Genomic DNA, 20232 nt, shown 5'->3' with positions numbered 1-20232 from the left:
ATGCTGCAAATCCACTCTTGCTCTTCCGGTCATCTCTCTGGAAATCAGTTCCCTGTATGTATCTTCAGATCAGGTTATATTAGGACTACTTGAATTAAGCTCCCCACGTGCTAGTACGACTAGTATTAGGATAACTGATGCTTGGTCCACTGGCAGCAACACTTACATTATTAGTACAAAGGAAAAGATGTTTTGAATGTTGGCCCTGCACCTCTCAACTCCATCCCAAGGGAGATACACAGGGCCCCATAACTGCTGAGTTTGGTTTGAATTGCACGGGGAATTCATGGGGAATTTTTTTTAGAGTTGCTGTTGATTTTAATCCCTTAAAAATAATTACAATTTAAATTACAAATTATTTGTTTTAGGGCACTGAAAAGTAGGTTGTGAGAACAATGCACTGGAAGCAGATGAAATATATTGTAATAAATTAGTAAAATGCTTAAGGATCAGAAGCTTCTTGGAAAAAGCATTTCAACCAAACCAAGGTTGTTTGGTTTGATGATTAAAATACGGAGGCTGCTTCAAATTACTAGCTAGTGATCAGAGCAGCCACAACTTAACTATGGAATAATGCATGCTGGATCTGGAATGAGCAATCATTTCAACATTCCTACAAAATAGCATAGTACTATTCCCATTATAGAAGAGGAGATGTTACTGTTAGTTTGTGGCTCAGTTTGCCTTTTACAAGCCGTTTCATATTATTGGCTAAAGACAAGTCCAACCCACTTACTTATTATCATAAAAACTGTGTTTTGCAGCTAGGTTGGAGCACACTGCTGGAGAGTCCTTGATCCCTTTGCTGATTATTCGGGGTTTGCTATCAAAGCAGATCTGCAAGCATACATATAAAAAAGCAGTTTAGACTTTTTTCTCTACACATTTGTATAAAAGGCAGCGACACTGCTTTCAATACACTGCAATCTTTGCCTACAAGAACACATTTCTCTCCAATTCTTGAATATAGATCATTATTTTACATGCAAAACCTGACACTTGTAGAGGCTCCAGCTCAGAATCATAGAAGTGAAAGGAGTCATTTAGTCACTGACCCCAGCCTCTGCCCAGTATATGAATTCAAATCAAAACAACACTGACAGATGTCTACCTTCAGCTTGAATGCACCCAGAGAAGGGAATTTCATCACTTCTCTTGGTAACTAGTTCCACTAACAAACTGCTTGTAGTATTATGAAGCTTTTTCTAACTCAGTCAGAATTTACTTTTCTGTAAGCCATTATTTGGTATTTTGCATTCTAGAATAATACAGAACATGTCTTGACTTTTTTGTATGTGACATCCTTTCAGGTATTTGAAGAGCACCATTGTAAGCCTTCCCAAATATCTCAAGGCTGAACATTCCAATTTTTCTATCACTCTTCAAGACAACTTAGTTTCTAGTCTTCCATTCACCCTCACTGCTGTTGTCTGAACCTGTCCGATTTTGTCTAAATCCCTGTAAAACTGCGGTGGCTAGAACTAGCATAACGCTTCAGGTAGGGTCTGATGAATACAGAATAGTGGAACAATTTCTTATACTTTGGAAACTAGCACTTCAAGAACTTTTCAAAGGTACTATTACTAAGCCAAGTATCCTCATTTTATACTGATGCATTTGATTTTTATTTTCTAAGCAAAGATCATTATTGTCAAACAATTTATCTAAACTATCAAGATTACTTTGAATTTATTTCTATTTTCTCACTATTAGCTATCCTTTCTAATTTTGTGTCATCTACAAAGGTGATAGCCGAAATCAGCTTCACAGTAAAAAAGCCCAGGTCTTCTGAAGCCAAGTATAACAATCTGTTAGGACACAGTTTTTCACACATCACACAAAGGCATCATGTGATTTGTTTGGGACTGATTTAATAGTGTGCTGTGAGAATCTAGCCATATCACATAGTAAGTTTTTCCAACCAGTCAATTTGGTTCATTCAGCAAACCATAGCTTATTGCAATGTGTGAACTAATTAATGGTTCTCTCCCCAGCCACTAAAAATAATCAGATTTTTTATTTATTTTATTTTTTATCCTGCCTTTATTATTTTTACAAATAACTCAAAGCAGGGAGCATACCTAATACTCCTTCCTCCTATTTTCCCCACAACAACCACCCTTTGAGGTGAGTTGGGCTGAGAGAGAGTGACTGGCCCAAGGTCACCCAGCCGGTTTTCTTTCTTTCTTTCTTTCTTTCTTTCATTCATTCATTTTTTAAAATTTCTATTACCGCCCATCTCCCCCCCAAAGAGACTCATGCCTACAGTGGGACTAGAACTCCATCTCCTGGTTTCTAGCCTGATGCCTTAACCACTAGACCAAACTGGCTCTCCACTAAACCAAACTGTCCTAAAAATAGATCATGTGCAAGTTAAAAACAGTCTTCAACTCTGCTTGGTCCTTAGGCTGACCATAAACTTATATGCAAAGAAATCACATGTTCACTCATTCTCACGTAAGTGCTTCTGCTCACAGCTTAGTTTAAATATGAGAGTGAGTGAGCCTATAATGTTTACCTTCAAAGTCTAAGTGTCTAAAGCTGGCATTGGGCAGTTTTCCTATGAAGCAGTCTAGCAAGCAATTAGAAAAGACACAGCGAACAGTATCATGAAAATACATCTTGTATGCCTGCATTGCCTATTCCATACCTCACAAAGGAAGGTGAATATGCCCTGATGTTCTTTCAGGATCTTGGTAATAGTCAGGCTGCCTCGCTTGATCCCACCCAGTGGATCAAACAAGAGGTCACGATTGAGGGTCCCCTTCCGCTCCTCTGTCCACACGTCGATCTCCTCCTGGTGGTACGCGAAGGTGCAGTTATCCCCGTACTTACAGTCCTGCTTGTTAAGCATATCTACAAAGCAACAAACATCACACCACCACACATGGAGTGGAGGCTAGGATCAGAACTAAGGTCTCTTGCTACCCCTTATCCTGTTTCCTTTTCTCCCTCCCCAAGCTTCACAATGGCTAAAGAGAGACTGAAAGTTCGTAACTCACATGATGAAAGAAGACCCTGATGAAATTTACTGAAGATACTATTTAGCTGCTCTTGGCTAAGCAAGAATGGATTTAAGGGCAACAGAGCCTACCTTACCCTGAGGCACAGTAAGGTGGTTGCTTCAGGCAGATGTATATAGATATTTGTCAGATTTCATACCAATCAAAGGAATAAACCTTTGTTCTCTAGGAACTCAAATCTTCTATTCAGTAGCTAACTAAGAGCAGAAGCTGACTTGACCCATGTAGAGAAGTTGTTTTATTGCCAACAAGAACGAACTTGTATACAAGCAGAAGATCTTTGTACTGCAGAACACAGAAATCAAGCCCTATACGTATCTGTCAGCCATTAGGGTTTAAATCCCAAGACTTTTTCTCCCACCCTTTGAGACTTTTGGCCCTTCTTCTCCTAGCCCTGAGGTTGGGAGGCCCCTGCTCAATGTTTAGAACGGTTCTGACCTGAGAATTGTTGGTTCCCACCTCACCAGCATCAGTCCTTACACCATCATGCAAGAGCAACAAAATATTAACTATTTATTATTGTTTACATTTACTTTCAGAGGGGAGAAGAGACCATCTTAGGACTGTCTACTTCAGATGCCCTAACTACTTCTCTCATTTTGGGTTGCCTCTGAGCATACATGAGACTCCACATCAAATATTGAATTAAAATTCCACCATGACAGCTAGATGAACAGTCAGTGGAATATTCCCTGAACGTTTTCATTATGCATGTTTTCAATTTTACCACTAGCGTTAATAGGAGTATTTTATGTGCTTTGAGTTTTGCAATTGTATTAATATTGGAAATTTTTTATAATCAATAAATGCAGTGATTAAATAAGTAGATAAAAGTTAATAGTGCACTGCCCTCCCATTCTTCAGCACACCCTCCACAGAACTTTTCCTCCTTCATGAATCCATCTGCATTTCATTACATTCTCCTCTTTCTTCAATTCACCTTTGCATAGATAATAGGATCCCACAAAGTTTGTCTTGGTTGGACGTGGGCGAATTCTCTTCCAAGTTTTATCTTCTGATATACGACGCCTGCCCAGCAGTATATCTCGCTTGCACTTATGTTCCAAGCCTTCTCGATAAGTATAATCACCAGCTTTGGGTCCTACAAAAGAGGACAATATTAACAAGAGCCCAACTTTGCTAAACATTTGGGGCCATCCTCATCATAAGCAGATGACCTGTTTTGGGATAGCAGATGTGACAGGCCTGTTTGAAGATGTGAGTGGACACCAAGGGATTCTTCACAAGCAGCGTTGTGTTGGACATCACCGATTCTGGCTGAGACATAAGCAACTCTACAACTTTGGGTACTGTGGTGTGGCTTGGTCCACTTTGGTTTGCCTGAAAAGGACAATAAAATAAACCTCCTCAGAGATCAGCAACATGTACTACATCTACCCCCTTCCAGGGTTATTTTCCAAATGAACAAAATAGCAATCATGAGCAACTTAAAGTAGGCACCTGCTTCATTCTCAACATTTAGCAGGTTGGAGAGAAGGAGCTTTTGCCTATTGCGAACGTGTTAGCAATTATTAAAATAAGCAGTACTCTTTTTATAACAAGAGATATACATTCCCTTCTATAAGGTTTCCAAGTTCATTCATTTGTCATAAAATGGTTTAGACCTGAAAGGAAATTGTTCCTTTACTCATCCAATAATGTCAAATCACTCACACAACTTGTGGTCAATCCAAAACAGAATCTGTTGAGCAGAGTGGGAAATGGAGTTGAAAAAAAGAAAAAAAATGATGGAAGTACAACAATATTTTGCTAATTAAATTGAGGAGCTGGATGAAAATGAAGTAGGCATTTCTTCTCTTCTTCCTCTCAATTGAGAGAGATGGTTACTCACCATGGGTAGTGACTTTTGGATACCAGCAGGTTGTCGGGGTTCTTGGGTGCTGGTTTCCTCTAAACAGTAAGAGAAAAAAAATAATTTAAGAAGATTTATCAATGTGAATATCAATTATGCAGTGTGCTATCAAGTATGGGAGCACTACCACACAAGCACTTTCTTTGTACTCCTCAAATTTCAGATATATTTAGGGCTGAAACTGTCAATTCTGGAAGTCAAGAACCTGAAACTAGAAAGGACCATCACAAAAAGAATGCAGATGCCTTTCATATCTAAGTTCAAAAAATGAGTGGCAGGAAGTCCATTACCACATAAGGGTGGGAGAAAGAGTTGTAAGATTTAAATCCTGTCACATACATAGGACTGTTAGATTCTTCAGTAGCTGATCTTCATTATTAGGGTTTCTTTTATCTGCCATAAGAGCAATTTATCTATCCAAGCCTTGGCCTTGATTCTTCTACTGCTAGCTCAAGTGGTGGCTCAGTTCTAGAGAGAAATTTATTGCCATGCCTGGGTGAAACTCTACCAAATAACAACTTCTAGCAACCCAGTCAGCATGGTCAATGGTAGAGAATCCTGAGAGATGTAGACTGCATTAAATGTTAATTTTTCAGCACAATCTTGTTATTCATTCCTGCTATAAACCATGCCTTTTTTCAGATTTGTCTTTAAATCTAAAACACTTGGATTTCCTAATGCTATTGTTTAACACTTTTAATACCAACCACATGATTGATACTACACAAACTGACACAGTACATTTTATAATCAGCAAAAAACAATGCATTAATGGAGAGTAGGAGAAGGGGCAATAAACCATAAACAGCAATGGGGGATCTGACCCCAGACACAGAAGTGTCCTCTCGTATGGAATACTGATGCAGAATTACTCTTCCTGTGTCACAAGGTAGCATTATTTAAATATTCCCCATACCTACCGACAGTAAAGGAATCTAAAGCATCCAACGATCCCCTACTAGTTCCAAAAGCATCCAACATATCCAGCCGAGACTCTGCATATGGGAGCAGATCTAGTGAATCCAGTGAATCCAAAGGAGAGGTGCCACTGCCCCCAACTGGTGTTTCAAAGGTATCCAGAACAGATGAAGAAGAGAGTTGCTTTGTAGCCTCCATTGCTAGGCCAAAGGAGGCAGGTGGCAGCGGTGTGGAGACTGGAATGTTAGCCGTCACCACAGGAGGAAGAAGTGGAGTACCACCTGGAAACACAGGGATGAGCTGGGGCATCTCACTCGGCAGATTGGCAGGAATGGCACCATGGACAAGAGACTTCAGGGAGAGATAAAATGTGTTACAATTGAAGGGGAGAAGTTAAACATATTATTTCAGTCTTTCCTACTCTATGCTTTCCAGTTGCATTGAACTTTATGACAGATTGACCTCTACACCACCAATTCTGTGAGGCAAGATAGGTTGAGGTAGACAGGATAGATAAACTGTCACACAGAACCAGCTGGCTCTAAGATTAGTCCACACTTATCTTTCCAATGTGGCAGCAACATCAACCACTGACTCAGCAAATGCTTCTGAAATACAAAGCCTGCTCCTTATCGCTGTTAAGGGTTAGGGTGGTGCAACACTTTGGACTCAAGGCAAAAGGGTGTTTCAGAGCGTGTGGGGCATGAACTACCTGCAATGCCTTAACCAGCTTTTTTGACTTTTTCTAAGGATGGTGGAACAACTATGAAGGGTTGCTGTGCAATCCTGGAAACATGTCCAGCTGCTTTAAAGAGCTGCAGACTGGTGCTACATTCACGACCCTGCACAGTCTAAAGCATCTTTTGCCTTTGAATCCAAAGTACATGGCCCTACTAAAGATCATGCTTATGCGGGCATCAATTTAACCATGATTAAAGCTAACTAGGTATTCAGGGTAAGCTCTCCATTGATGGATTTCCCTATACCTGATATCAGAGCTCCTTCTTAAATATGATTTGAGAAGTGGGAAAAGAGAGCAGGAAGCTCTACTAAACTTTAACCAGCTATGTCCATTCCTTTATAGTCTCAGAAATGGCAGTGACAGCCACAACTGGCTTTAAATATGTTTGATGCTACTATACTTCTAAGCCACATTTATGACTTGCAGAGAGAAACGTACACTCAAGAAAGTGGGAGCAAAGGAGAGGAACTGTATAATTGTTGTATGCCACCCAGAGTCACCTTGTGTGAGATGGGTGGCCATATAATAGTGAGCAATAAATAAATAAATGATCTTAAAGTCTTCAATTGCTTACCCCTATTTAGAGAACTGCAAATACTAAATTTGCACTGGTTCTTCCTCCCCCTAAGGTAATAAACTATTCCACGTAGGAATATGTAAGTTACTCATCACAGATGTCCTCCATTACTTAGAGGGGAGAAGTTTAAATGGCAGGGATGGAGAGTGAGCACAGAATGTACCCTGTAATGATCAAGAAGAGGATGCAAGAGAGCAGTGACTAAAATAAAGGAACATCTAGAAAAGTCACTCTTACTAGTGGGTACTGGGACCCATCTGCAATAGAATCCAGAATTGAATCCAGTTCATCCCCAAGAACTCCTCCTTCAGTGAAGTCGTCTACACTGTCAGATTCTGGCATGGATGCAACATCTGTAGAAGGGAGCAGCGTGGCTACAGGGAGTGACGTTGGCAGGCTTTTCATATCCAAGTCAGATGATGAAAAGGCATTGGCTTCGCTGGCAGTGACAGGAGCATTAGGAGTAACGATGCACTGAAGGACCACAGGGCTATCTGCAAGATGAAGTATGAGATTACAGCTAAGATCCACCCTTACCTACATTCCATTCAAGAGAAAAAATACAAAGCAAATGCAAAATAATAGTCTATTTGTCTATCTAGCCTAGCATTGCCTATTCTGACTAGCAGCTGCTCTCCAGAGTCCCAGAGAGAGATGCTTGTATCATTATCAAGCAGCTGTGCGGAGGGTTTCCCAAGATCAGTGACTTCACTCCTTTGCTCTGCGAGCTGCATTGGGTACCAGTTTGCTTCTGGGTCCAATTCAAGGTGTTGGTTATCACCTTTAAAGCCCTACATGGCATGGGTCCAGGTTACCTAAGGGACCGTCTCCTCCCCATCACATCAACCCGTCCCACCCGGTCGTGCAGAGAGGGCATGCTGCGGACCCCGTTTGCAAGAGAATTCCATCTGGCGGGGTCCAGGAGGCGGGCCTTCTCTGCAATAGCCCCTGCCCTTTGGAATATCCTTCCCCTGGAAGTGAGATTGGTTCCCTCCCTCCTGGACTTTAGGAAACAGCTAAAGACCTGGTTCTGTAATTACGCCTGGGGCGGGAGAGAGTAGTCATTCCTGGGGATGGTTAGTTCATTAGAACCCTGCTCTGCTTGCAAATCACAGAGAACTTTCAGCCATCGGGGTTTTTATTATATTTATTTTATTGTGTATTATAGTGTTTTACAGTTTTATATTTTTATTTACGTTTTATTGTAAACCGCCCAGAGTCCCTTTTAGGAGATGGGCGGTGATAAATTTGATTAATAAATTATATATATATATATATATATATATATATATATATATATATATATATGTTTGTTGTTGTTTATTCGTTTAGTCGCTTCCGACTCTTCGTGACTTCATGGACCAGCCCACGCCAGAGCTTCCTGTCGGTCGTCAACACCCCCAGCTCCCCCAGGGACGAGTCCGTCACCTCTAGAATATCATCCATCCATCTTGCCCTTGGTCGGCCCCTCTTCCTTTTGCCTTCCACTCTCCCTAGCATCAGCATCTTCTCCAGGGTGTCCTGTCTTCTCATGATGTGGCCAAAGTATTTCAGTTTTGCCTTTAATATCATTCCCTCAAGTGAGCAGTCTGGCTTTATTTCCTGGAGGATGGACTGGTTGGATCTTCTTGCAGTCCAAGGCACTCTCAGAATTTTCCTCCAACACCACAGTTCAAAAGCATCGATCTTCCTTCGCTCAGCCTTCCTTATGGTCCAGCTCTCGCAGCCATATGTTACTACAGGGAACACCATTGCTTTAACTATGCGGGCCTTTGTTGTCAGTGTGATGTCTCTGCTCTTAACTATTTTATCGAGATTTGTCATTGCTCTTCTTCCAAGGATTAAGCGTCTTCTGATTTCCTGACTGCAGTCAGCATCTGCAGTCATCTTCGCACCTAGGAATATAAAGTCTTTCACTGCTTCTACATTTTCTCCCTCTATTTGCCAGTTATCAATCAAGCTGGTTGCCATAATCTTGGTTTTTTTGAGGTTTAGCTGCAAGCCAGCTTTTGCACTTTCTTCTTTCACCTTCATCATAAGGCTCCTCAGTTCCTCTTCACTTTCAGCCATCAAAGTGGTATCATCTGCATATCTGAGATTGTTAATGTTTCTTCCAGAGATTTTAACTCCAGCCTTGGATTCCTCAAGGCCAGCTTGTCGCATGATGTGTTCTGCATACAAGTTGAATAGGTAGGGTGAGAGTATACAGCCCTGCCGTACTCCTTTCCCAATCTTAAACCAGTCTGTTGTTCCGTGGTCTGTTCTTACTGTTGCTACTTGGTCGTTATACAGATTCTTCAGGAGGCATACAAGATGACTTGGTATCCCCATACCACTAAGAACTTGCCACAATTTGTTATGGTCCACACAGTCAAAGGCTTTAGAATAGTCAATAAAACAGAAATAGATGTTTTTCTGAAACTCCCTGGCTTTTTCCATTATCCAGCGGATATTGGCAATTTGGTCTCTAGTTCCTCTGCCTTTTCTAAACCCAGCTTGTACGTCTGGCAATTCTCGCTCCATGAACTGCTGAAGTCTACCTTGCAGGATCTTGAGCATTACCTTACTGGCATGTGAAATGAGTGCCACTGTTCGATAGTTTGAACATTCTTTAGTGTTTCCCTTTTTTGGTATGGGGATATAAGTTGATTTTTTCCAGTCTGATGGCCATTCTTGTGTTTTCCAAATTTGCTGGCATATAGCATGCATTACCTTGACAGCATCATCTTGCAAGATTTTGAACAGTTCAGCTGGGATGCCGTCGTCTCCTGTTGCCTTGTTATTAGCAATGCTTCTTAAGGCCCACTCAACCTCACTCTTCAGGATGTCTGGCTCTAGCTCACCGACCACACTGTCAAAGCTATCCCCGATATTGTTATCCTTCCTATACAGGTTTTCTGTATATTCTTGCCACCTTTTCTTGATCTCTTCTTCTTCTGTTAGGTCCTTGCCATCTTTGTTTTTGATCATACCCATTTTTGCCTGGAATTTACCTCCGATGTTTCTAATTTTCTGGAAGAGGTCTCTTGTCCTTCCTATTCTATTGTCTTCTTCCACTTCTGCGCATTGCTTGTTTAAAAATAATTCCTTATCTCTTCTGGCTAACCTCTGGAATTTTGCATTTAATTGGGCATATCTCCCCCTATCACTGTTGCCTTTTGCTTTCCTTCTTTCTTGGGCTACTTCTAGTGTCTCAGCAGACAGCCATTTTGCCTTCTTGGTTTTCTCTTTCTTTGGGATGTATTTTGTTGCCGCCTCCTGAACAATGCTGCCAACTTCTGTCCAGAGTTCTTCCGGGACCCTATCTACTAAGTCCAGTCCCTTAAATCGATTCCTCACCTCCACTGCATATTCCTTAGGAATATTAGTGAGCTCATATCTAGCTGATCTGTGGGTCTTCCCTAATGTCTTGAGTCTGATCCTAAATTGTGCAAGAAGAAGTTCGTGATCTGAACTACAGTCAGCTCCAGGCCTTGTTTTTACCGACTGTACAGATGTCCGCCACCTTTGGCTGCAAAGGATGTAATCAATCTGATTTCGGTGTTGTCCATCTGGTGAAGTCCATGTATAAAGCCGTCTCTTAGGTTGTTGGAAGAGAGTGTTTGTTATGCAGAGTGAATTGTCTTGGCAAAATTCTATCAGCCTGTGTCCTGCTTCGTTTTGTTCTCCCAGGCCATACTTACCTGTAATTCGAGGTGTCATTTGACTGCCCACCTTAGCATTCCAGTCTCCTGTGATGAAAATAACATCTCTTTTAGGCGTGTTGTCCAGTAGGTGCTGCAGATCCTCATAGAACTGCTCTACTTCAGCTTCTTCAGCATTTGTGGTTGGGGCGTATATTTGGATCACTGTGATGTTAGATGGCTTGCCCTGAATTCGAATTGAGATCATTCTATCATTTTTTGGGTTGTATCCAAGCACTGCTTTAGCCACTTTACTATTAATTATGAAGGCTACTCCATTTCTTCTGTGGTCCTCTTGTCCGCAGTAGTAGATCTGGTGGTCATTTGATGTGAAGTGGCCCATTCCAGTCCATTTCAGTTCACTGACGCCCAGAATGTCTATCTTTAATCTTGACATCTCACCAATAACCACATCCAATTTGCCCTGGCTCATAGATCTTACATTCCAGGTTCCGATGGTGTGTTGATCCTTAGAACATCGGATTCGCCGTTCACCACCAGCACCGTCGGCCGCTAGCCGTCCTTTCGGCTTTGAGCTAGCTGCGTCATCACGTCTGGGGCTAGTTGAGCTCATCCTCTGTTCCTCCCCAGTAGCATTTTGACCATCTTCCGACCTGGGGGTCTCACCTTCCGATGGTATACCGACATATCTCTGGTTGTACTGATCCATTTAGTTTTCACGGCAAGAATACTGAGGTGGGTTGCCATTACCTTCCCCAGGGATCGCATTTAGTCTGACCTCTCTGTCATGACCTTCCCGTCTTGGGTGGCCCTTCACGGTTTAGCTCATGGCATCATTGAGGTGCTCAAGCTCCAGCACCACGACAAGGTAACGATCCTTTGCTGAAGATATATATATATATATATATATAATTTTTTTTTAAAACCAAAGAGGCCAGAGCCAGAACATAGGACCTTCTGGATGCAGAGCGTTTGCTCTACTGTTCAGCTGTAATCTCTCCCATCTTCAAAATATGACTGTTCATCTTTTGCAAAAAAAAACGTTCACCATTAGCCTATATCCTAAAATTATATTCTTAGCAACTCCCTCATGATGTCCACTTCAAACACACCTTTCAGAACTACAAACCATTCTTATACAGTATGTACCAAGGTGATAAGATGTATTCAGCAATGGCTCGATCATTGCCACTATTTACATTTATAAACTTCAGCCTGCATTGGTTGCATTAGTGAGAACAATTGTAAGAACTCTGCTGGCTTCTCAAAGAGAAAGAACCAGTCTTTTCCCAGGCATTTCCTTCTATTCCTGTTAGGAGCCTTAGTGACAAACTAAATTGACAACCAGATATTTTGCAGATTTCTTTCTAAAAGCAAAACCTCTTGTGCCATTTGGGGGTGGTGATGGTGGGAATAACTACGAATCAACGAAACATAACTTTATTACCTGTTTCAATGTCATCTATGGAGCCTAATCCATTGGTCTGCAGAAGAGAGAAAAATTAATCAGTTCTCTTTTGACTAAATTCAGTTTCCTTTCCCAATTTTTACAAAGAACTAATCTAGATGTACAGAAACACAAGATTGGACTCCCTGTGAAACAATGCTCTGGAGTGGGAGTTGTACCTTTGTGATTAGCTGGATCCTATGGTAATCAATACTCTGCAGAACTGAATTTTTTATTATTACAACAGTCAGCCAATCAACATTCCACACAACCAGTTTCTTCTGAAAACAGGAAGAATTACTTACTCTTAACCTCTCTGAAGAAAGGTTATATATCTGGCTAATAAAAGGGTAAGTGGGCATCTACAATGTTCTTAACATTTGAATTATGTATGGTGAAATACATTCTTCGTTATCTTTTCATTTGGATTACCTCAAAATGGTTGTTCATTCCTTTGTTTAATACATGAGGCTACCAGCTTTCAAATGGGCCTGGGCTCCTAAGCCTTCAATAACTGAACATTTAGACACCATTTCCCTTTACCACTGCATTTCCATGCACATGTAGAAACTCTGCTCTCTTTGCAATTATTAAAGACCCTAAACTAGTCCCTATTACTGAACTGTGTTCTATATAAATGAATGAATGACTAAATAAATAAGATCCAAACAAAAGCTTAAATACTTCTTGGGAGGGGTGTTAATGTACGTGGGCTTAAATAGTGTCTTTTTTCCCCTTCTTTGGGCTGTAACAAGATGACTGAGAATAAAAACAGTGAAGGAAGGGACTCTGCTTCTCCCCAGCAATTGGAGATTCAATATACTTTAGAGGTAGGGTATCTCCAGTGCCAGCTTTTAGACAGTGTTTCTCAAAGTGGCGATACCACCCCCGGGGTGTGTGTGAATTATTCAGAGGGGCATTAGGCATTAAGGGGGCGGCAGGGGGGCATTAAGACGGCAAGGGAGCAACAGGAGGGGCGATTAGGATTATAATAACAGAAGAATACACATAATTTATCCAACAAATTTTATTAAGTGTGTAAAACTGTAAACATATACTTTGATGATTATAAATATAGGTGGTCCTCGGTTAACGACCACTTGTTCAGCGACTGTTCAAACTTACGATGGTACTAAATGAGTGGTACTTACAGCTGGTCCTCAAAATCTCCAACTGCTGCAGCATCCTGCAGTCATGTGATCATGACTTGCAACCTTCCCTGCTGGCTTCCCACAAGCAAAGTCAATGGGGAAGCCAGCAGGAAGTCAGAAGTCGCAGTCACATGAGGTCCTCGCTTAATGGCCCACAATGATTCACTTAACAAAGGAAACTGGAGGAACTGCTGTTGCTAAGCAGCATGGTCACATGACATCACACTTTATTACTGCATTGCTTAGCAACAAAAATTCTGGTCCCAATTACCATTGTTAAGCAAGGACTATCTGTATAACAAACTTTAGAACACTCGAAATAGTATTGCGCTTCAACCACATGCTGACAGCATGAATCATACAATCATGCTGGGTATTAGTGCAACTGTATGATTCACAAAAACAAGACCTGCACAATAATTTTTTAAAAATTATAATTCACACATACAGAGGACAGGGGGCATTACAAAAAACTTGGTACAACTAAGGGGGCAGTGACCCAAAAAGGTTTGGGAAATGCTGGACTAGACAGATCTGGATAGTTGAAACCTACATAGCTGGTAATGACTTTATGTAATAAAGAAAGTTTTAAAGGCTTCACTGTCACTAGAAATCTGCCTTTCTTATCCAGATTTTACAAAAAAGAGATACTTTGAAAAGCATAAACATTTCAGAGGAAAAATGTACTATGATCCTATGTAACATACTGCACTAAAACAGAGATTATCTTAATCATGGTTTGTTGAATAAGCCAGAGATTCACAATAACACAATGTCATAAACCATTGGTTTGCAAACAGCAAACCACAATATGGCTTAGTAGTTCTGTTTACTCAACACTTTAACCCTGATTAACTGAATTAATCGAATTACCAAAAACAACCAACTAATGCATATTATGGTTTAGCTCAATGCATTAATTCAGCAATGAATTTCCAATTTTCTCAGTACAAGAAACAAAACATGAAAAGCCATTAATGTATCAAATATAAGACAAAAGTGACTTCTGTTATAAATAGCCAGCCTGCATTCACAACACTGCAGCCTCCCTAAGAGTTTAAATGCCAGACAGCATCTATGTTTCAATACTGGTAGTCCTCACTTAATGACCCTAATTGCAACCAGCAACTCCATCACTAAGTGATGTTGCTGTTAAGTGAAACGTCATGTGACCACTCCACTTAGCGACAGCAGTTCCAGCAATTCCTGTTGCTGTCATTGAGTGAATCCCACTTGGTTGTTAGGTGAGGACCCACCCAGATCCAAGCCATTCTTGGAAGATGGTAAGGGACTGTCTCAACTTCAACTCCCCCATCCACCTATCTCTCCCCCATCTATGCCCTTTTGGACACCCACCTACTCACCACCAGCTACCCCCACCACCCGACCCTGCCTGCTGCCGTGCCCACTGCATCACATACCACTACCAGCCAGGTCCTTCTTTCACATGCCACCTGGGGCCTCCTTTTGTGTGCCAGCCAAGTCTTCCTTTCATGAAAGGTGGTCCTGGCCAGTGCGAGAAAGAAGGATCCAGCCAGTAGCGGCGCATGGCGTGGCGCATGGCACGGCACACACCCACCCACCCATAGGCTGCCGGCCTGAGGGACATTTCCATGGAACCTCCTTTGCGCATGGCCAGAATGGTGAGCCCAGCAGAGGGGAGGTGAGCAAAGACAACAGAGGTCAGCTGTGTGTGTGTGTGTGGGGGGGGGGGGGTTGTAAATGCAAGTGGACCCAATTTTTTTTCACATGACCGTGGGGTGCTGTGATGGCTGGAACTTCGAGGACCAGTTGTAAGTCCCTTGGTTCAGCACCATTTTAACTCTGAACGGTCATTGAATGAATGGACATTAAGTAAGGACTACCTATGCAACTGTTCCCTCTATTCCTCCCCTCCTAGATAGAGAAAAACCTTTGTTCTTTTAAAATCTAAGGCAGAACTCTGGAGACACAGAGCAAGAAGCTTCCCAGTGTTTGAGCTGGGAAAACAACTGGAATAAACCATCACCCCAACAGTGCTGATGAATGGCTGGACCTACCTTAAGAAGCTGAGGGAGGTCCAGAGAGAAAGAAGCAGAGGACTTTACATCAGGATTAGGTAGCTACTCTAGTTAAACACTGCAATCCATTTTAATTTCTTTTGAGTGTGTGTGTTAGAAACCATATTCTTTCTCACTCTTATCTCTGCATAAGTAAGGCATTTTGTATAATTTCAGGCTAAATTCAATTATTTACTTTGATCATTATTAATTTCTTGGAAACTGATATACAATATAACTTAAAAATTTCTCTCCCAAAATTACTAATTATAGAGGACTGGCTCCATTCTGTCAAGAGCACTGCAGGAGGGCCTTTGCACAGCTTTGTGTTGCACGCCAGTTGCACCCCTTCCTAGACCATGAGACTCTACTCAGTTACTCACGGTCTGGTTACCCCCAGGATGGATTATTGTAACACGCTCTACATGGGGCTGTCCTTGAAGAGCATCTGAAAGCTTCAGATGATGCAAAATATGGGTGCATGGACAGCTGCGTGTGCCCCTAGGAGAGCACATGTTACATCTGGGTTCCATGAGCTGCACTTGTTGCCAGTCTGCTTCCAGGTGCAATTCAAGGTGCTGATTTTGATCTTTAAAGCCCTTCATGGCATGGGACCAGGTTATTTGAGGGACTGCCTCCTCCCTATTACATCTACCCATCCCACCAGGTCAGGCAGGAGGGGTATGCTGTGGGTCCCGTCTCCAAAGGAGCTCCATCTGGCATGCCTGGACCCAAACAGCGTGCCTTTTTTGCTGTGGCTCCTGCCGTGTGGAACATCATTCCCCCCAGGTGAGGTTAGCCCCATCCCTATTAGCCTTTCAGAAGGCCTGAAAACATGATTCTTCCAGCAACCTTGGGGATCCCATATGCAACGGTTGTACTGTGGTTAGATAGATGTTCTTCTCTGCAATCTTGCTTTTATTTACTTTTTAAGTGTTTTAACATTTGTGACATTGTTTTAATTATTGGTTGTATGCCACCAAGAGTCATGTTCAGTGAGATGGGAGGCCATATAAATTTGATCAGATTTGAAACATCCTGCCCTTCAAGGACAGCTGTACTGCTACAAGTTTAAATCTATTTTATTACTGCATTTTACCCATCTTTTATTCAAGGTGGCAGATACAGAGTTCTCAAACGTTTCCCATTTGCATTTCAATTAAACTCAAATCTGTTTAATTGCTCATCATATACTTTCAGACTGTGCCTTAAGTAATCATAACTAATTCCTATCGAAAACATCAGAAGAAATTAATTCTTCCCAACTTACTCTATTGCTGTAAGATGTAGTCATTAAGAACTGTATCCGTGCCTGAAGCTTTACACTTTGAAGACTGTTGTTTTTCAGATAAGTGAAAAGCAAAAGGCCAGCTCTTAGAAGAATTTTTGTTGTTGTTCAAATCATTCAGCCAGAGTTAATCTTATAAAGACTGAGACATTGTTATCCATATCATAAATACCTCCACTTAGTTTAAAACATTTTTAAAAATTTTAAAATATTCAAAAATTATTCAGAAAATTAAAATACAGATACACAGAGTTATGTATATTTGGTTGTGAGCCACCCAGAGTTTGGTTTTAAGATGAGTGGCTATATAATTGTTTTAAATAAATAAAAATAAACATAGCTCACTCTGTGAGATTCAAATCCCTTGTCCACAAGGATGTCTGGAAACTTTGGCTGGCTGCATACCTCTAACTGGGGAATGTTAAGATGCCCTTCAGATGAGTGATGCAGCACTCCACCAACACAACATTTTGTTGTAACCACCTCTTACCTTTTTTTATCCATGTTTTTAAATTAAGAACTTTACATTACAAATTATCTCCATACAAGCAGGAAAACATGTTATCTATTATATCAATTCCACTGAAACTGTTTAAACAATAAAGATATACCTGATTTGGTAAGGCAGATGTCAGGCCATTACTTAGTAGGGAAAATGTTTCCAATTCCTGCTGCAAGGAAGAGAGAAAGGAAGTAGCAGACACTTAACAAAGAATAAGTGACACATTTTCAATGAAATGTCTGCTTTAATAAGGAAAAGCTACCAGATATACAGGATAGCCTAGTTTGGCTGTACTCATATGTATTGCCTATGCATGAGCACTCAATAGAGACTGGAGCCTTTCAGCTAATCCTGGGCTCCTGTAAGTGTAGAAGAGTCAAGCTTAAGGATTTTGGGAAAGATAAAAACGAAGTAAGTGTGTGTACCATCACAGGAAGTAGAGTTGGATGCAAATATCATACCTGAGGCCTCTTATATGCTTTCCGGATCCTTAATCCCAGCTTCTGTGCAAGTTCCTGGCCCAACTGGGCCACACTTTCATCCTTCAGCAAAGAAAATAATTAAGGATTATTTCCACCTATGGTGGTCACAAATAATACAAAACTGATGTTTTATCTATTTTGTTGGCAGTGAAAAGTACAAAAAGTAAATGCTTTAATCTTGTATTATTTGCAATAATTATTGGTTTTTTAGAAAGCCTATAGCAACTTCATACACAGTAAAATGTGTTTTACTAATTTATTATCTAATTTTGGATTGTTTTATCCTTTGCTCCTTCAATTCAACTGAATTCCTTTAGGTAACTCCAATTAACATTTTTTATCACCATAAAGGAAAAAAAATTATCTGAATCAATCTTCTTGGCATTCCTATGAAACAAATCTCTGCCACACTGTGAAATTAATTAGGAATTATAAAAGGTACAAGATCCTTAAAAGTTACAACGGTATGTCATCAACAGATTTTTACTCCAAGTATTCCATTATATATTATATATCATTATGGAGTGTGATGGTGATCATACAGAGATTATTCATTAGAACCAGATCTCAAACTTTTGTAACTTAGTGCAGGGATAAGGGATGTAACATTGTTACAAACATCTCCAGTACATATATTAATACAGATAGTGCTCGCTTAACAATGATAAATGGGACTGGGAACTCCGTTGCTAAGCGCTGTAATGGTAAGGCATGATGTCACATGACTGCACCAACTTATGACGACAGATCCAGCAGCCCCAGTTGCTGTCATCGGGCAAATCCTGTGGGGTCACAGCGTCCTGGGGTCATGAGATTGCCATTTGTAACCTCCTGCCAGCTTCCCCATTGACACTGCTTGTCAGAAGCTGGTAATGAAGGCTGAAAATGGTGATCACATGACTGCGGGATGCTGCTACATCATAACTGCGGGCTGAATGCCAAGCACCCGAATTGCAATCATGTGACTGAGGGGATGCTGCAATGGCTGCAACTACAAAGTTGCAGGTACATATGAAAGTAAGAATCCAAAGATTGGTGATAGTTTTACATTATGCTAAATAATCATAATTGAAGAATCAGGGATGAGTTTGAAGGGGGAAACTGCAACAGTGTGAATGAATGTGATTCAGAAAAAAAAATTATTCTACTGCCTGAATGGACAGATGGAAAGAAGACAATGGGAAACAGAAAAGGTGACTGGACTACTCAGAGACCCAATTACAAATAAGAATCATGACTGGCGAGTAACTGCTTAGAAAAGGATATGTTTTAAATAAACAGTTTAAGGATAAATCTATTCATATGTACAAATGGTAAAAGAATGAATATATAGAAGCATGACTGACTTGACTATTTAGGAAGAAGAAAGATTTAAAGTATTAGTGAAGAATAGAAGGGTAATGGAAGATTCTGGCTATGAGATTGAGCTTTAAATCGCAATATCAAGAATGGATCTTGGGGAAAAAGCAAACATGGAAGAAAAAGAAAGAAGTAAAAGAAACTAGAGGGAAAGTAAAATAACTGCATGCACAGAAAGTGTGAGTTGGTACAAAAAGATATTAAAAAAATAAATTTAGCTCCTAGGAAAATGAATGGAAAGTCAATATAAGGAAAGAAGATGTGGAAACTGCCTGAAAGAGAATGAAGACAATTGTGTAACAAAGTGACACAGAAGCATATAGAGTTAATTCAAGTTTCCAAATAATGGGGTGAGAAAATGGAGAAGAGAAAGTCATGGTTAGATGGAGCTGGCAAGATTCTCAAGAAAAAAAGAGGTGAAATGTTTAAAGAACAAAAGGCAATGTAGGAGTGGTTACTGACTGATGGGAATAAGAATGGTCTGCAAAAATAGCAAGTTATGGAAAGGTGAAAGATGTTAATGTAAACTAATTTTACCTTTTTATGTCTTTAATTTCTTTGATTGGCTATTTCTTATTTCTTTTCTACTCTGTATAATACTGCTTATCTTAAAAGGAAAACAAGATAGCTATGTATGTCTATATGCACAAACCTATGCAAGGAAACATTTCAGGGTCTATACCAGTGTTTCTCAACCTTGGCAACTTTAAGATATGCTGGCTAGGGAATTATGGGAGTTGAAGTCCACATATCTTAAAGATGCCAAGATTGAGTCTATGCTGTTTGCATGGCACTAAAGTGTATCCACTTTTGTTATCAAAATATTCTGATTCCATAAGAAGTTTGAGTTCATTTAGTTTGCATTATTTATTCCACTTCCAGTGCTTTTTATACCTGTCCCCACGTGACATTAAGTGAGGGATGAACAATGCAGGAGGAGGAGACAAAAAGCCAGGGAGATGGGGAAAAGCAAGCAGCAGTTGTCAGAGGATGGACAGGGACCCTTTTTCAGAACTGACACAGAAGCTTATGTTTTGACTGGAGGTGCTGATTGTTACCTATAAAGCCCTACATTGCATATAGGGCCTAATAATTTTAGGGACTGCCTGTCTCCCATAACATCTGCCTGGCCAGTTCAATCCTGCAGGGTTGGCGCACACTGGGTTCCTTCAATTAACCAATGTCAT

General features: G+C 40.7%; 1 protein-coding gene across 4 annotated transcripts in view; it reads right to left on the bottom strand.

Moving 5' to 3' along the window:
* The window catches only part of ZC3H7B (zinc finger CCCH-type containing 7B), a 59703-nt gene that overhangs the window by 27656 nt on the left and 11815 nt on the right, over window positions 1-20232 (bottom strand). For 3 of the 4 annotated variants that reach the window (XM_063308302.1, XM_063308305.1, XM_063308304.1), the window contains exons 6-15: window positions 17666-17746; window positions 17314-17373; window positions 12225-12261; window positions 7371-7627; window positions 5817-6165; window positions 4876-4934; window positions 4202-4364; window positions 3964-4125; window positions 2651-2856; window positions 737-837 (exon numbers count right to left, since the gene is read on the bottom strand). In XM_063308302.1, the coding sequence (XP_063164372.1) occupies window positions 737-837; window positions 2651-2856; window positions 3964-4125; window positions 4202-4364; window positions 4876-4934; window positions 5817-6165; window positions 7371-7627; window positions 12225-12261; window positions 17314-17373; window positions 17666-17746 (1475 nt within the window). The remainder of the gene's footprint in view (window positions 1-736; window positions 838-2650; window positions 2857-3963; window positions 4126-4201; window positions 4365-4875; window positions 4935-5816; window positions 6166-7370; window positions 7628-12224; window positions 12262-17313; window positions 17374-17665; window positions 17747-20232) is intronic. The other variant, XM_063308303.1, reaches the window with a different exon arrangement.

This window comes from Candoia aspera, chromosome 7, assembly GCF_035149785.1.
Source record: "Candoia aspera isolate rCanAsp1 chromosome 7, rCanAsp1.hap2, whole genome shotgun sequence".
Taxonomy (NCBI): Eukaryota; Metazoa; Chordata; class Lepidosauria; order Squamata; family Boidae; genus Candoia; species Candoia aspera.
Note: the sequence above shows the minus strand (reverse complement) of the source record. Positions and strands in the feature narration are given on the sequence as shown.